Here is an 18894-nt window from a genome sequence, read left to right as displayed (position 1 = left end):
CTCAGCCAACTTGAACTTTGACGGTTAATTTGATATTTTGGAAATAAATGCATCAAGGAGTAGTTATGGATTAATGACTCTTAAAATGTTTTGTAAATGTTTATTTTAGTTTTGCCTCCCGCATACAATTGTTGTCTTTTTTTTTTTTTTACGGCTCAAGTTTGATCTTGTCCAGTGGCTGTTCACAAACGAAAGAAGATATTAGCCTCATTCGGTTAGAAACTCTTCATTTTACGATTCCTTGTTTGAGGTCGAATAAACATGCACGTATAAAGACGGTTTTCTCTTTGTCAACGCCAATGAAGATAATGTGGTCTTTACACAATATATTGATTTAAAACCACTCCACTCATTGCTGTTACTAATATATTTTGAAGGGTTTTACTTAATCAAATGACCGTTAACAATTCCTGAAAAAAAGAAAAGAGTGATGAATGGATTAAAAAAAAAATTTATATTTGAACGCTGTGTAAGTACATTTGCTTATTTATTTATTTATTTTTTTATCAAGAACTTAAGTATGTTCATTTTTACTTTTAAAAACTTTGTAAATACATTCAGTTTTTTTTTTTTACTATTAAGAAAAATGTGTTAAGATATAGACATAATGGTTCTATATTTTATTTTGAAATATAGAATACTATGTAAATTATTTATTTGTAAATTTTAAATATAGTTTATTTTGAAACATGGTTGCTAAATTTTTAACAATGTCAATTTAATTTTTAAGATGAGAATTTATTATTCATATTATTTGGATTTTTGGAACTACTGTTCTCATCTTCAATTCTATTTTCACAAACGTTTTGGTTGATGCAAACCTCCGACCTTTTTCAGACATATTTTGTCAAACTCGGGAATCTTTCTGCTAAACTCGCGAATCTGCATGAAATTTTGAACGGAAATCTTTATTTAATCCACAGAAGTAGCATGTTCTTATTCAATCAGCCATGACTGGGTAAAAGTCCTAAGAAATTCGCAATTGTATTTTGAGTTTCGCTCAAGATACACGAAGAAAGTTGGAGGTTACATCGACTGAAACATTATGCGAATAACACTCCAGATGAGGACAGTAATCTGAATAATCTAAATAATACGATCAATTAGTCGAGTAGGACAACTGCTATTGTGTTTTTGTGAAAAAAATGTCCATCGCTATTGGCTAAAACAAAACGTCAGCCATTAAAGTGTCAAAAAGTGAGATAAGTATGTCTCCCTGTATTCTCAATCTTCAAGGTGTTCACATATAGGGAAAATGCAATTTCCTCGAATATTCCGTAAAAATTACTTTTAACTAAAAAATAATTTTTTACTTGATGAATTTTTGTACTTTTTGGATATATTACTATTTTATTAGTATTTAGTAAGTACTGTTGTTTTTGCTTAAAATAATATATTTTTTAAAAAATCGATCTGTCGACCCTATCTTAACAAGCCCCACAAAATAAATTTGACCCCTCCCCACACAAAAAAAAGCAACTAGCTATCATGACTGTTCGTTTTTGCATTCTCATTTTTAATTACTTCATATTAAAAGCGAACATTTTATTCCACATTTAGATGTGAATTTATTTGCCATCCTAATTAGAACATTGCATTTATATCTATATATTTTAAACTATTCTCCTTTCGTATAATATTTAACCCCAAAAACTTTCATCCATTCTTTTAACGTAGTAAAACCAACAAAGTCTCCTGTGCATCACACATCCCTTTATACTGTTCAGATCCAATCCACATCTGACGTCATCAGATCTAAGCCTGTTTTTAAGACTCACATTACACATCCATCATTTTATTCCTATATCATTTCCCTCCATGCAACATATATCCTCAACTCTCACTAGCCAGGTTTCATTTTGTATGCATGGTGGAACCACACACACATGCTTGATAGACACTTCTCTTGATAAACAGTGGTAACACTCTACTGAATAGTAATGGCTGAAGTTCCCTGAATTTATTCCATGCACTTTTTACTCTTTCTACTATGCCAGCACCAACTTTTCATATGCTCCAATGTAATCATCAAGTTAACAATACTTCTGAACAGCCTTAATAACTTCTAATAACATTCAAATATACTTTCTCCACATCTGAGAGTTCATCCATGCTTAGTTTCATAACCTCTTGCACACAAACTAGTTATCATCTCTCGTTTACCTGTAATTTCACTGCACTTCTAGTGTACCCAATGCTTAAAAGTATCACACAAAAAAAAAATTGAGTTTCACCCAACTTTATTTCCCCTTAACTAAGCAGAGCAACTTTTAGTAAGTTCAGCTCTTGAAGAAAAATCTCCTCTGAAGCTTCTTGGTCTTTCTTTCTCATCAAATCTTTCTTGGAATTCGTATATTAGATCCACTGCTTTTTCTGCTTCTTGTAAAGTAGGTTCTTTATTCCGTTCTAAACACTTGCTCACACCTAAGGTTATTCTTTATCTCTACAAATCTAATATCAGACCATAGATGGAGTATTGTTGTCATATTTGGGCTGGTGAATCTCTGCCCCATTTGAGAGTTCCTGATGAGATGCAGAAATGTATTTGCAATTTTATTGACCCCCCCCCCTTATGTTCTTTGTAACATTTCTCTCTCACAGACGTGATGTTTGTTAGTCTCAGTCTTTTCTATTAATACTATTATGGAATGTGTCCTTTAGAATTGTCTGATCTATTTAATGTTTCCTTTGTTATGGCTCATTTGACTCATTGGTCTCGTAGTCGCCGTCAATTCGTTGTTTTGATATATCATTGTAATACTTATTCCTATTCCAGTAGCTTCTTTCCAAGGACTACAGGCTTGTGGAACTCTCTTCCCACTGACTGTTTTCCCCCTTTTCAAGACTAAGTTCAATACGCATCTCGTATCTTTGCAATAATCATCTTTCGTTCTTGTTAGCCCCTTGCATTAAGTAGCTTCATGCGTTGTCTGGAACTATTTCCATTAAAAAAATTTCCCCAAACAGCCAATATACTACCAGATTCAGATGTAGACAAATTAATAAAATAATCAGGCTTTTTCTGTTATCCGCAAAGTAAGCTCTCTATATCGTTCTAAACATTTGCTCACACCTTAGGTTATTCATTATCTCTACAAATCTACTACCAGACCATCGATGGTGTATTGTTGTCATATTTGAGCTGGTGAATCTCTGTCCCATTTGAGAGTTCCTGATGAGATGCAGACATGTATCTGCAATTTAATTGGCCCCACTCTATTTTCTTCTCTACAATCTCTCTTTCACAGACGTGGTGTTGCTAGTCTCAGTCTTTTCTATAAAGATACTACTATGGTATGTGTTTTCTTCAGAATTGTCTGATCTATTCCCCTACTTCTTTTGTTCCAGCTCATTTGACTCGTTGATCTAGTGGTAACCATCAATTCGCTGTTTTGATGCCTCATCATAATACAGTTTCCTATTCCAATAGCTTATTTCCAAGAACTGCAGGATTGTGGGACTCTCTTCCTGCAGACCGTTTTCCCTCATCTCCCGTCTTTGCAATAATCATCTTTCGTTCTTGTTAGCTTGTTACATTAAGTGGCTTCATGCTTTGTCTGGAGCAATTTCCATAAAAAAAATAAAAGAGTGCTAATGTGTGTGTCTTGGGAGGCATACAATCAGAATTTGCAGCGGCCACCACCAGACCTTTACACACCATTTTTGCTATAGAAGTATATTTTGGATTCGTTTGAAGTATTTTAGCATTTGACTTCTTGCCTAGGATCCACAGGTGTTTCCATATTATAAACTCAGCCCGCTCATATTTCAAATAATTGTTATTGAAATTATTTTATTTGAAAAATTATTGAACCAACAGTAAAATGTCTTGAGAGAAAATCTTTTAAATGAAATTCAACAGACGAATGTCATTAGAATATAATTGCCATGAAACCATTGAATAGTCATGGCTTTCTGTCAAAAGTTTTATGTTAATTATCGGCTGATGAATTTCAGTGGAAGGCAGAGCGGGTGGTGGTGGTGATGACCTAATTCTTAACCATATGTGCTATGGAATGGATGAGTGGAGTTCAAATCATATTTCATAGTTGAAGAGCTACGAAGGCAGGAGTGGTACCATTAAAACGAGTGACTTTTTGTGCTTCAGAATTTATTTTTTTACATTGCCACGACCATTCTCAATGCATTTTTGCCAGGAATTCAATGATACATCTCTGCTTCTGATGCACGTCCATGACAGGAGTTGCTTACTTACAACCGTCAATATGTGCAAGATAAAGAGAGATAAAACTTTCAGATCATGAATGCATACATTCAGTCATCATAACGATGTAATTTGCAATCCCTCTGATCCATTCGAGCAGAATAAAAAAAATAGGAGGTATTACTTTTGCCGCTCCTATGTGCCCTTTTATTTTCATTTTGTTTCTATCTTTTTATCTATTTCTGTCACTTCATATAAAATCAATTTCAATATTTCAGAATTACAAAAAAAAAAATAAAAAAAACAAAAACAAACGAAAGAGGTTAAAATCAAGTTTCATTTGTCTTTGTTTGCACTCCTTGTCAGCTGATTTGATATATATGAATATCCAGGAAATGTCACTTCTGATTAATGTTTACCAATTTTAAAATATGCAAACGAACTTGGCTGTTTTTTTTGTTGTTTTTTTCCAGAATAACAATATTTTAATATTGGTAAACATTAATCAGAAGTGACTTTTCTAGGGTATTCATATATATCTGATCACATCAGCTGACAAACAGTGTAAACAAAGATGGACGGAACTTGATTTTAACTGAAAAAAAAGACAAATCTCTTTTCTGCGATAAATAATAAGAATGAAATGACGTTCCTAACTTATCCATAACCCATTCTGATATTTGTCCCCACAAATTATATTTTATTCAACTTTCTGTTGATCAAACAATCAATCTTTATTTATTTATTTATTCTTAATAATCGATCTATCTGTAATGTATTTCCATTTAGTTATAATTTTGTGGAGCAACTTTAGTCAAATGATAGTTTGTGCTTTTCTATACAAAGGGCCATTAAATACGAGTACTGCCAAAGTGACAAATCTGCCCATCCCCACTCCAATGATGTAGAAGGCTATTACTGTAGAACCCCCGGGACACAGCGACCCCGTGATACGGTTTTGCAGGTTACAGTGTGGAATAGGATGTTTTTCTGACTCCTGGTTATGGTATTTTCCCCACCTTACGGTGCTATTTATAAAATTATTTTATTTATAAAGTTATTTGATTATATACATGCATATACTTTACTGTATTTTGTAACCAATTTTTAATATGTACTATATAAAATTTTGCTCAGGCCCCACTATACGGCGATTTCACCAACCCCGGAACGGATTAATATCATATCCTGGGCTTCTACTGTATTAGATTTATTACATACTCTAGAGAATATTAATGAACTTATGTTGTGGCTTGGTCATGTGCACAAGATGGAAAACGATCGTATCACGAAGCTCACCTCTGGAACCCGACTAACTGGACAACCCACCCTGCGCTACAAGGACACCTGCAAGAGAAACTTGAAGACTTATGGCATTCAAGCAACAGATCACACCGCCTGGCAAACAATGATCAAGGACGACATCAAATCAGCAGAGGAGAAGAAAAAAGGAACTCATAGACGACAGAGGATACAATCCACTTCTGCCGCTCTCACCATCCTTACCACTGACTACACCCGTAGCAAATGGTAACAAAATTGCAAATCAAGAATTGGACTTTATAGTCACAGTAAACACTATAGTGTACCAGACTAAGTGCAGAACCCCACTGTCTCATGAGACAAAGTTGCCATCATCATGTTGCAAAAAAAAAAAAAAAAAAGAAAAAATTATAATTGTATTTTGAATAACTGCATTAAAAGATTTATGGGATTAAAATCATTATTGGAACAAAAAAATCATTTATTTCCTTTTGCAGACTAAAATTGTAAAAAGAAAAGTGATTACCCTATTATCTAATAAAAACCAGTTTGTCAACGTAATTATGCTATACTAGCTGTCATATCTGGGCTGGTGCATCAACCACTAGTCTCTCCATCTTGGACAAGGTCCCCCCAAAAAAGTCTCTAACCTAACAGGTCCTGCACTATCAACCAAACTCAAACCCCTGTCCCATCACCACAATGTTGCATCCCTGTGCCTGTTTTAGAAATATTTGAATGGAATATGCTCTGATGAGCTCATGGCACTTGCACCCTCTCAACTAACCCGACAAGCAGCAAAATGCCACCACTTCGCTGTAGAGATCCCTGGATATCAAAAAGTCTTGTAGTAGACACAAATAAAGATCTATCTTCTTTTGTGAATCAATGCCCACCTCTCCTGCTGAGTGATTTGACCACACACTGATCAATCAGCTGGGAGAGCGCATTGATTCATCAGCCCCCCCCCCACGAAGGAACTTATTTAGCCTCTTTGAAAACCACGATCAGCCAACAGAGAGAACCCAACCAGCAGTGAAGCCAGACATCTTTTCCTCTTGTCCTTTGTCCACTTGACATTCCAGCATTGACAATTTTCACCGAAGGTAACTGCTGACCAACCAGAAACTACACAAAGAATGGCTGCCTAACTGATAGACTCAAAGAGCTTTCTCCTCCTTTTTTCAACCTGGATACAGTCCAACCTTCAACTTTCTACTGCCCAAATAAAATCCCTTTGCTGTTTTGTTTTAAAAGATGTTTTGTTATCTATTCAGTACTTTGTGTTCGACAATTATTTATTAGGGGTACTAACAAGTAACAATCCTCCTTAAGCTTCCTAATCTAATAGTTTCTCCCCTCAAAAACATAGTTTGAAATTCCCTCCCGATCTCCTGCTTCCCTGACTGTACTGACACACGGAAGTTCAAGTGTAATGTGAACAGACGTGTTGCTGTTCAACTTCCTACGTCGTGTTTCTGTAGATATGGTTTCAAATAGTATCCCTTTATCTCAAAGTGGCAATATGCCTTGTTTAGGGTTAATAAGGGTAAAAAAAAGAAAAGAAAAGAAAATCAAACCTTATTATTATTATTATTATTATTATTATTATTATTATTATTAACGGGGGTGGGGCGCCTGGCTTTGCCCAGGCGTAAAATCTGCTTAATATATTTTAATTTGTCCAGATTTCATATATAATATTATAGTCGTGATTTCAAAAGTAACAAAAAAAAAAAAAAAAAAAAGTATTTGGATGCCATCAGCTAGAATCGAAACCAAAAGCAAAACTGTAGCATTCAAAGCTGATGACGTTACCACTGTACCAACGTGACACGCATATGAACTGATTTAAAATTGAAAATTAAAAATAAACTAAGATGAATTTACAAAATGTATAACAATTTGTTTTAATTTTGACCCATTTAAAACTATTTTAACCCATAAAAGAACCGTCCATAAAAAAATCCTATCATTTGAGGCCCCTAGTGATGCTCTGCAGCTTTTAGTTTCTAAGGAGATAGAGTATGAAAATATGGAGACAGACACACAGACAGACATACAGCCTTTTATATATTAGATTATTATTATTTCATTTTTAATCTAGTTCTTAAAAAAAGTGGCTGTTTGGTGACTTCAGGTCTAAATTGTTTTGATGTTGCATATGACAATTAGATCATTAGACCAAACGTCTTTGTTATTTGAATAACGAATTTATGTTGACATAGAGGAGTTCGAATTTCACAAATCCTTGGCAACAATGAAACTCTTGCTTATGCAGAGGAGGGGAGGGGGTTATCTGCTCGCCCACCCGTTTTAGTCGTTTGTGCTTAGGAATAAAAGGATTGAAAAAAAAAAAAACAAACAAAAAAACACTAAAACAAAAAAAGAAAACCGAAAACAATAGATTCCTGTTTTATGTAGAGAACAAAAGACAACAAAATGGAAGGTAATTAGCATGAAGTTTAGAGGAAGTTCCAATATAGAGGTCAACAATTTTTTGTTTTTGTGGACTGGACCACGACTCACGTATTAATGACTTCGGGCAGACCGAATGTGTCTGAAAAAATAACCAAAAAATCTGTATATCTTTGATTTGAAATTTAAGTAAAAAAAGAAAAAAAAAACAAATTCGTCGACAATATATATTATTAATTGGAATTCATTATTGAGATGAGTTTTATTAATTTATTTTATTGTGGACTATTATTCTCATCTTTTTCTTAGTTGTTTCATGACGTTTCGACCAGCTATTCCTTTGGCCTTCGTAAATTTAAAGAGAATATAAATATTAAATTAATGAAAATTGTAACCTGCATTTGAAGCATTGCATATTATTAATTGCGGACTATTATCCTCATCTTTCGTGATTGTTGTTTCACAACGTTTCGCCCAACTATTCCTCTGGCCTTCGTCAGGTGGTAACTGCGACGGGATAGGAACTCTGAATCTCCTAACTGCATTCTCAGCAATTACTGCCATCCATAGTTGTTGTCGTCTCACCACGTTTTGGCCAAGTAAGCCTCTGGCTAGTTTTGAGTAGGATTGAAACCGCTATCTCCAGACAATGCTCACTTCTTTGGTTTTCATACATAAAGTAAATTTTACAGTGTATAAGGATTATTTGATACTGCAGATATTCATAATCGACCCTGTTTCCAAAAAAGGGGAGATATAACGTATGAGAAATATTTAAAATCAAATCTTCCCTTGCTGTTATTTCAGATCATTTGAAACCATAGTAGAAAGTTTTAGTCTCCCCTCCATCAAGGCCAGATATTTTGGGGAAATATATATATATATATATATATAATTTTTTGTGGGGTATGAAATTTATATATTGCAATTATGAAGGGAAGACATATTTTGATATAAATGATTAAAAGCATAAGGAAAAAATGAGAGGCCAGCTGACTGGTTTCGCCCTCACTCTTCTAGAGTTAAATACATTACAATAGTTTACAATACATTGTTCTTTATACTGCACTGTAGAAAACCCACTGTTGATTTTATAAAATTATTTTTATCCACTAGCTTGAATTAAAGTTTAAAATACAAAAGTCAAGTATCATAGTTCAATTGTGCTCTAAACAGAAACATTCATTTTGAACGCAATCCTATCATATCAAATAATCTACTATTGATTTTATATGCTGAGCCTTTCTGCTTGTGCAGTAATAAAACTTCTCAAATATAATTTTTTAATTTTTATTCATTGCGGACTATTATTCTCATCTTTTTCTTAGTTGTTTCACGATGTTTCGGCCAACTATTCCTCTGGCTTTCGTCAGGTGGTAACCACGACAGGATAGAAACTCTGAATCTCCTGACTGCATTTTCAGCAATTACTGCCTTCCATAGTTGTCGTCTCACCACATTTTTAGCCAAGTAAGCCTCTGGCCGACTTTTGGGTAGGATTGAAACCGCTATCTTCAAACAATTCTCACCTGGAACCATAGAGATTCAACGTCGGGCCCCAAAGGCAGCAGTGACTAGAGACTAGTAAAAAAATTAGTCTCTATTTTCCGATCCCAAAAACGATTACTTAAATTGTTTATTTTTTGGTTGTAAAACGTAGTTTTCCATTGCTGATACTAAAGACAAAATGATAAATATTTATTGATTTGAAAAGTACAATCTATCGATCACTTCAAAATGTGTGTTTTACGTTTGGGAAAATATATGCATATCCAAACATGTGCTCTTACGGTAACCCGAAAAGAAAATAATAATAATAAACAATCGATCTACAACTGAATATTAAGAGATTTTAAAAGAATCGGAAGCAGAATCAGTAATTGTATCGGAATCAGGAATTTAAAATAAAATCGATAATTGTAGCAGAATTAGGAAAAATATTGGAATCGTCTCATCAGTATATATATATATATATATATATATATATATATATAAAATTTATTGCTGTGAGTTCAGAATGAATTTACATTTTGTTTCTGCTAGGAAAATATCCTCTGAAGATGAGGAGAGATCTGACCAGGTTCGTCAGAATTCATAGATGGACTCTATCTATGAATTCTGACAAAGCTGGTCGGATCTCTCCTCATCTTCAGAGGATATCTTCCTAGCGGAAACAAAATGTAAATTCATTCTGGACTCACAGCAATAAATTTCCTATATACTGCTCTGGCTACACATTGAGCACTCTCGTCTGGGTGTTATTCACCACTGAAGAAATATATATATATATATATATATATATATATATATATATATATATCTCACAGGGAGATCCGATGTTGCCCGGGATTGAATGAAAACCAACAAATATTTATTTATTTACTAGCAGTTCCGCCCAGCTTTGCTCGGGCCCTATGTACTGTTCATAACTTTATGTGCATATGTATATATTAAAAAGTGTGCATATGCACGGTAATGCCTTACTATATAATAGGCTTCCTTAACTACCATAGAGAAACGTTATTAAAAAGTGTGAATATGCCTTTTTATACAATAGTCTTCCTTAACTACCATAGAGAAAAGTTGGTAGAGACTGCAGAGGTCAAATTATTTTTAACTTGGACCCCAATTTTGACCCCTTAACATTTATTCTTTTGGGCTTAAATTAAATGAAAATGTTTGACCCATGTCCAAGTAACCTACATCTAAAATTTCAAGTGTTTAGACCCAAAATTGGCTTAATAGTTTGCTAAGTAAAATCTTTTGAACTTTGCTCCTTGGAAGCAAAATTTTCAGCAAAGAAATGATTAAAAAAGTTTGCTCTATGTCTGAATACACTTTATGTAAAATTTCAAATGTTTAAAGCAAAAATTGGCTGAGTAATTTGGTAGAGACTGCAGAGGTCAATTTTTTAAAAACTTTGACCCCAATTTTGATCCCTTAAAATGTATTGTTTTGGACGCAAACCAAATTATAAACTTAATTCCATGTCCAAGTAACCTATATCTAAAATTTCAAGTGTTTAGACCCAAAATTCTTGAAGGAGTTTGGTAGAGTTCTCAAAGGTCAAATCGTTGGACTTTGACCCTTTAACAGCCAAATTTCTGTCCGAAAACCGATCACAAAGATTTTCACAAATCTCAGTAACCCCTTATGTGCAATCTCGACTCTGTAGACCGAAAATTGACAGAATTATTTGGTAGGGAAGTGTACACAGACAGACACACACACAAACATTTTCACTTTTATAGATATACTAGCATTTCAGCCCGGCGTTGCCCGGGTGTTTGGATGTGTATGTTGAGAAAAAAAAAAAAAAAAGTGGTAGTAGGAAGGCAGCCTCGAACCCGTACCGCAAAGGAGGAAAAGAACAGGATAAAACCTAACGTTTATGCTGTTACAACCACTGCCAAACCGGAAGCAACATTTTTTTAAAATTAAGGCTAGACAATCTAAAGGAGAGGATAACTTTAAACAATATCGGCGAAAAAAGTGACCCCCCCCTCTGTAGAAAAGTGCCTAGTTGAAGGGGAATATATTAATGTTTTTAGACAATTTTTCGATATTTGTCGTATGAAAGGTCGAACTTTAAAACGATACTGATCTTGGTAAAATCCGTCGCCTCTATTGAAAGTTTAAGGCAGACATGCAAACAGACATACATACATGCATTTATATATTGGTAACTAAAAATTTTCGACTCAAACTGATGAAAAAGCTTGCCCTATCTCTGAATACCCTTTATGTAAAATTTCAAATATTTAGACCAGAAATTGTCTAAGTAATTTGGAAGAGACCGCAGAGGTCAATTTTTTTTTTTAACTTTGACTCCTATTATGACCCCTTAAAATTTATTGTTTCGGGCTCAAATCAAGTTATTAAGTTAGATCCATGTCCAAGGAACCTATACCTAAAATGTCAAGTGTGTAGACCCAAAATTGTCGGAGGAGTTTGGTAGAGTTCTCAAAGATCAAATCTTTGAACTTTGACCCCTTAATCGCCAAATTTCTAGCCAAAAACCGATCACATCGATTTTCCCAAATCTCAGTACTCTGTATATCAAATTTCGAGCCTGTAGACTAAAAATTGACAGAGTTATTGCGTAGGGAAATGTACACAGACATACACACACGCACAGACAGACACGTTTTATAGATATATAGACTAGCCCGGGTGTTTGGAGGTGTGTGTTGAGCAAAAAAAGAACAGTGGTAGTAAGAAGGCAGGCTCGAACCTGTATCCCGAAGGAGGAAAAGACCGGGAAAAAAACGTTACATCTTTGCTGTTACGACCATAGCCAAACCGGAAGTGACGTAGGTTTAAATTAAGGCTAGACAATCGAAAAGAGGGGATGACTTTCGAAAATATTGGCGAAAAAAGCGACCCCTTCCTGTTGAAAAGTGCCCAGTTGAGGGTGAAGAAATTAATGTTTTTAGCCAATTTTTCGGTATTTGTTATCTGAAGGGTCGAGCTTCAAAACGATACTGATCTTGTGAAAATCTGTCGCCTTTGTCAAAAGTTTTAGGCAGACATGCAAACGTACATACATACATTTATATATTTGTAGCTCAAATATTTGACCCAAACCGATTAAAAAGCTTGCCCTATCTTTGAATACCCTTTATGTAAAATATCAAATGTTTAGACCAGAAATTGTCTGAGTAATTAGGTAGAGACCGCAGAGGTCAAATGTTTTTTAACTTTGACCCCTAAACATTTATTGTTTTCAGCTCAAATCAAGTTATTAAGTAAAATTTCAAGTGTTTAGACCCAAAATTGTTGGAGGAGTTTGGTAGAGTTCTCAATGGTCAACTCGTTGAACTTTGACCTCTTAATCGCCAAATTTCTGGCCAAAAACAGATTACAAAGATTTTTCCAAATCTCAGTACCCTGTATATCAAATTTCGAGTCTGTAGACTTTAAATTGACAGAGTTATTGCGTAGGAAAATGTGCACAGACAGACACTTTTATTTTTATAGATATATAGATAGATTATCATTGAAATTGGTGAAATGGCTCTTTTTTCAATCAAATCGATTAATTACCTTCTCTAGTTGGGGACTCATCACGATGAACCAGGAAAAGGCTCTATATTCCTCCCTACACTGAGTTAGTTCACAATATATTGTAGTTTACACTGCAGTATAGAGAACTTATTGATTTTAGGAAATCATTTTTATATACACTAGCCTGGTTTCCCGGCGTTGCCCGGGTGTTTGTAGGTGTGTGTTGAGCAAAAAAAAAAAAAAGAAGGGAAATTGCGAGCACAAAAAAAAGTGGTAGTAGGAAGGCAGGCTCAAACCTGTATCGCAAAGGGGGAAAAGAACATGAAAAAAAAAGTCAAACCAGAAGTGACGTAGGTCTAAATTAAGGCTAGACAATCGAAAAGAGGCGATGACTTTAGAAAATATTGACGAAAAAAGCGATCCCTCCCTCTCCCTGTAGAAAAGTGCCCAGTTGAGGGTGAAAGAATGAATGCTTTCAGCCAATATTTCAATATTTGCCATCCGGAAGGTAAAGCTTCAAAATGATCTTGTGAAAATCCGTCGTCTCCGTCGAAAGTTTTAGGCAAACATACATATATGATGATTGCAACATCTTGTCAGACGAGTGCCACTCCCTCAGACACTGAGTCCATGAGCCCGAAAATGACTTTTTAGTCCTGCCGGCAAATTCACATGCTCAAGCAGACATGACACTAAAGACGGTCATTGATATACATACATATATATACATACATACGTGCATACATACATATATACACATACATACACATGTGCATACATACACATATATACACACATATACAAATACAAACATACAAATACGTACACATTTTATTTATATACTAGACTACCCGTGACCCGTTGGGTCAGTATGTTATATTAGCTATGGAATTCGTGCATGAGCGTGACACGTGTGACTTAAAGAAAATAGTTTTTTTTGACATTACAGAAACATTTCTATGAAAGCATATTAAAATGAAAAAAGAATATAGATAGATTTCTATGAGTCGTTCTGTTTATTATAATTGATTATTTTTGAAAAAAAAAAATTTACAGTTACTGAATTATAAGTGGTTGGTCATACTTATAGGTAAATGTGCACTGAACAGATGCCATAATACTTATTATAGTTAAATTCAAATTTTGATATGTCTGCCTTTTCTTTTTTTTTTTACATCGTTCATTTCTGTATTACGTTTAAGTTATTTTAAACCCCACTCTTCCCATGTTAAATAATAATTTCGAAATAATAACGTTAACATTTTAGCGTCCAATTGTTCTTTTTTTTTTTTCGCGTTTAAATTATCCAAATAAACAATTGTTAATACTGTCTATTTCTGTATTACGTTTATGTTATTTTAAACCCCACTCTTCCCATGTTAAATAATAATTTCGAAATAATAATGTTAATATTTCAGTGCGCAGGTCATGCGCACATGCGCAACTGGATGTCATAAACCGGAAAGTGGGTTACATACATCGTTACAAGATCATTTGAGTTTTATAATTATATAGATTTATCTTTCAAAGAATTTTTACAATGAATTTGTTTAACTTCAAAATTTAGTTGAATTTGTCAGCTTCTGAATGTCGCTGTGAAAACATTTTTCATTATGATTTTTTTTTTTTTATCTGTACAAATATTTTTTTCCATTTGTAAATTAACTTTAGGCTTTAATCTTTCAAATGCAATCAAAAAGTAGTCGGAAACCTACAAAAAAATGATGATAAACTGGCTTTCAAAACTATGTCCCCCTATCTTTTTTACACCATTATTGCTCGTACCTAGATGAAGTGTTTGAGTTCTCAGAGAACATTCAGTTAGAAGTTATGATTAATAAAATGTATGTACTTATATTTTTATGAGTGTGTGTATGCGTTCGACAGTGTAGGCATTTGTGTATGTGTTACTTTTTGTTGATTATGACCTTCCCAAGTCCAAAGGGGTCGAGGGAAGCAGTGTGCTGACTTTTTCCCAACTGATTTTCTCCATGAAGATCAGAACTTAGATAATGTTTTATCGGCTCTAAATTTATGATTTTATTTGGGGAATGAAAAAGGATTTTAATTGAACGATATATGGCAGACATATTTAAAAGCGCCACATCACGTGAGTGTCATTCTTTTTTTCTTTTTCTTTTTTAAGTATTTCTCTAGGCCTGGGAACTGATTTCGTATGAAAAATGTAATTTCATTTTAAATGTGATTCTTAGGCGTGTTTTTTTTTTAGTATCATAGGATAGAGATACATGTTAACCATATAAAGGTATAATCAAGTTAAAGAATTCTGTTATTTTTACCAATGTTTTCTTATATCTATTATATAAAGGGCAGTTAGTTGTGTGTGTTTGTATATCCAGTTAATTTAAAACATGAAAAATACACAACAAACCTCTACAAAGTTGGTACTTTTTAATCAAGGTAATCCTGGAAAAATAATATTTAAAATTTAGAAAAAAAAAAAAAATTATTTAGGGGGGGTCAAATGGACATTTATATCAGTTATCAAGAAATAAACAGGATTTTTAATATTATCATGTATTAATACAGTCCAGAAAATGAGTCAGTATTTTTTTTTTTTAATTAAAAGACGTTAACTTCAGATTTAATTTATCGTGCCTAAACTATTGTCATTTCTCCGCAAAGAAAAGGGTGGGTAGGAGAAATTTAATTTTAATAGTGTTCTGGAGGCATCCTTAATTTTATTTGGCATTTTCAGTAGCACTATGAGTGCCTCCGGAGTTTTAAATTTTTTCATTCCTCACTTAAAAATAAAAAACAAAAAAAAAAAAAACGAAAATATGTTCTTGCATTTTATGTTCTAGACGAGCGATATCATCTTTTTTTATTGTTTTAAATAATAATATTAAATCTCAGAAAACATTTTTAAAAGATACACTAACTAAAGTGTACTCTCTCCAAAGATCTTCACCACGTGATTGAGAACAGAACTTCTGGGACCTTTGTTTTATTGCCAACACATGTGTAGATTGCCAAACTTTTATAGAAACACTTGTCTAGCTGCAACCACTGTAAACAGTTCCCCCAACTTTCTGTCTGTGCCTAAATCTAAATGCAGATTCCATGAACAAAGATTATTCCCTTAAACTACCCGCCTGTGGCACTCTTTTCTGCTAGCCTACTTTCCAGCTGACTACAACATGGTCATCTTCACGTCAAATGTGAACACGTTCCTGTTGAACCGTTTCCTTTAAATAATCAAGTTATACCCAATTTCCACCATTATTATGACCACCATACACTCATTAACTTTTATCCTTGAGTGACCTTTGGGCCTTAATAAGTAGCTAGTCCCTCGTAAAATAAAATTAAAAAACAAACATTAGCATTCTCCCACATACAACGCCTGGTATTTCCAAATGGTCACCAATTTGATACTGGCAAGGCTCAACATTGCTGAGTGATCCTATTGCTGCATTCAGCCTGTGTGGGTTGAACTGGTTTCCATCTTGAAGGAAGAAGTTTTTAGGAAATATGAAATTTCCAGTTTCATGTATATCCTGATCAGGGGAGATTTTGCAGTGTGTTTTCGTTATTCCGACACATACAACACTAGTTATGTCCAAATGGTCCCCTCCCCCCATCTAGTACTGACCAGGCTCAACATCGTTTACCTTTGATGATCTAATGAGAACCAGTGTGTCAATATGATTAGGTTTCCCCTTTTTGATTCATTTTATTTCAGTCGAAGTTCTCAGAAATATAGGAGCACCCTACATGGATCTAACACTTGATCTCCATATAAGATACATAGATGTTCGAATATTCCATTAAAGTTCTCTTTTACCTCTCAAACACCGAGTTAGTAAAGAAGTTGAGAACATAGTTTTCCTCTCTCCAATTGATCATTTATGTTATGTTGTAGTATATCTTTTTTGTGGTCTCTTGGTCTTACTGGATTCCAAGACAAGAATTCATCTAGTCTGGTGGAGTATCCAGCTTCATGCTATTACTTGAGGTAACATCACTTGGAGAAGGTGCACCATTCCTCATAAAAGCCAGTGTTGGTTAGTCATACCAAGCAGATCTTATTTAAGTAGCGAATACTATGTGATTTTGAATATTAAGTCAAGGTTTACTTTCAGGGAAAATATCCTCATGCCAGGTTGTCCTGACAAACCCCTGTACAAAGAGAACTTAGACACTTGAAGACAATGCCTAGTAGGCATTCAAGTTCTCTCTTTACACTTTTGTTCTATTTTACTTCAGTCTAAGTTCTCAGAAATCAAGGGGCCCACTACCTAACTCTAACACTTGAACTCTATATGAGATACATGGATATTTGAATACTCCATTAAAGTTATTTATCTCTCAAAACAGATCATAATTTTCCTCTCCCCAATTAACCATTTTCAAATGTTGTAGTATATCTTTCATTTTGGTCTCATGGTCTTACTGGATTCCAGGACAAGAAGTTATCTAGTCTGGTGGAGTATCCAGCTTTGTGTTATTACTTGAGGTAACATCATTTGGAGAAGGTGCACCATTCCTCATAAAAGCTAATATAAGTTAGCCATAGTGAGAAGATCTTACTTGGACAACTAATACTATGTGATTTTGAATATTTGGTCAAGGTTTACTTCTAGGGAAAAGTATCCTCCTGCCAGGTTGTTCTGACAAGCCCTTGTACAAAGAGACCTTAGAAACTTGAGGATAGTATCTAGTAGGCATTCAAGTTCTCCCCAGTAGGCATTCAAGCTTTCTCTTTTCATAGAATGCTCTAACAGGTGTTATATAATGCCAAAATACGATTCCTATTGTAAATGTTTGAGTTGTCTTTTTAAAAGACATTTCCATCCATTTTGTGTATATTTAATTCTGAAACATAATTTTTCTTGTAAATGATTTGTTGAACACGAATTGTTACTTTAAATAAATAAATGTTTATAGCATGTTTTCACCTTTCACAAAGGTTTATGCAATAGATCTCATGGGATTTACACTTTGTGACTGGGACTCATAGTCTGCGTCAGTATCCATTTCGCCACATATAAGCCCCCCCCCCTCCCGCCTATCTCCCTAATGTAACATTTGGTAAGTTTTCTTCTTATTTATCCAGCTTATTCGTATGATTGTTTTTGTGACATTGATGCATTCAGCTAGTTTTATCTTATTGTCATGGTTTTGAAGGAATCCGTTCTTTTATGTTTTACAATTCTGGTGTTTTTTAATGGAATTTCTAAAGGAAAATATGCATGCAATTGTTGGTAAAACTGCAGTTTAGTGACTTGGACATTATGTGATGAAAAATTGTGTTCGAGTGATAAATATTGTTTTGTGTTGTTTTTGTTGAATATTAGTAAATGGGCAACCGTTTCGAGTTAAAATCTATTTAGTATTACGCCTGTTATCTTAAGAAAAAAATAGTTGAAATATGTACATACGCTGAAATAATCATTAACTTCCGTTTGTATGATGACTCTTTTGTTTTATTTTTTTTCTAGTGATTATATCATATATTCAAGCACGTTCTGGAGATTACAAGCTAAATAGATTTTAACTTCAAATGGTTCCTAAACAAAAACAAGAAAAAACTATTTATCGCATATACATTTTTTTTTTTTTTTTCATCCAGTTGTTTTAAAAATTATTTTTGTTTTTAAATTGATGTTGCAACTTTGAAACAAATAAATACATGATAGGTAAATGTCCCAGGGTTATGAATTTTGGGTGTATTAACCTATTTTCTTTCTATTTTCAGATATTAATGAAATTGATATCGGCGAAAATGTCAGAAGCGGAAAAACAAACCGTCCAAGAGAATTCGGATAAAGATGATCATTGTTATCTGGCCTGGAAGATGGACTTGAAATTCAGAGAAATACTCAACAAAAAGACACGTAATTAATATGATTTATTATTTCTTGTTTGAATTTGCTGCATATTTTCAATGTATTAGATTAGTTGAAAAATAAGGTTTTTGTATTAATCATATTTGAATAATGAATTAAATGCCTATAACTTTTTTCATTTTTCTTATCATTTTGTTTAAGCCAGGGATGGGGCATCCTACCAGATGC

General features: G+C 33.9%; 1 protein-coding gene across 2 annotated transcripts in view; it reads left to right on the top strand.

Annotated features, from left to right (window-relative positions):
* The first annotated feature begins 243 nt into the window (after positions 1-243).
* Positions 244-18894, top strand: part of LOC145277637 (uncharacterized) — a 225032-nt gene continuing 206381 nt past the window's right edge. The window contains exons 1-2 of one of the 2 annotated variants that reach the window (XM_080129219.1): positions 244-469; positions 18576-18714. In XM_080129219.1, the coding sequence (XP_079985345.1) occupies positions 431-469; positions 18576-18714 (178 nt within the window). In that variant the 5' untranslated portion in view covers positions 244-430. The remainder of the gene's footprint in view (positions 470-18575; positions 18715-18894) is intronic. The other variant, XM_080129229.1, reaches the window with a different exon arrangement.

This window comes from Euprymna scolopes, chromosome 1 (genome assembly GCF_053919585.1).
Source record: "Euprymna scolopes isolate OS-2025 chromosome 1, ASM5391958v1, whole genome shotgun sequence".
In the NCBI taxonomy this organism is placed as follows: Eukaryota; Metazoa; Mollusca; class Cephalopoda; order Sepiida; family Sepiolidae; genus Euprymna; species Euprymna scolopes.
Note: the sequence above shows the minus strand (reverse complement) of the source record. Positions and strands in the feature narration are given on the sequence as shown.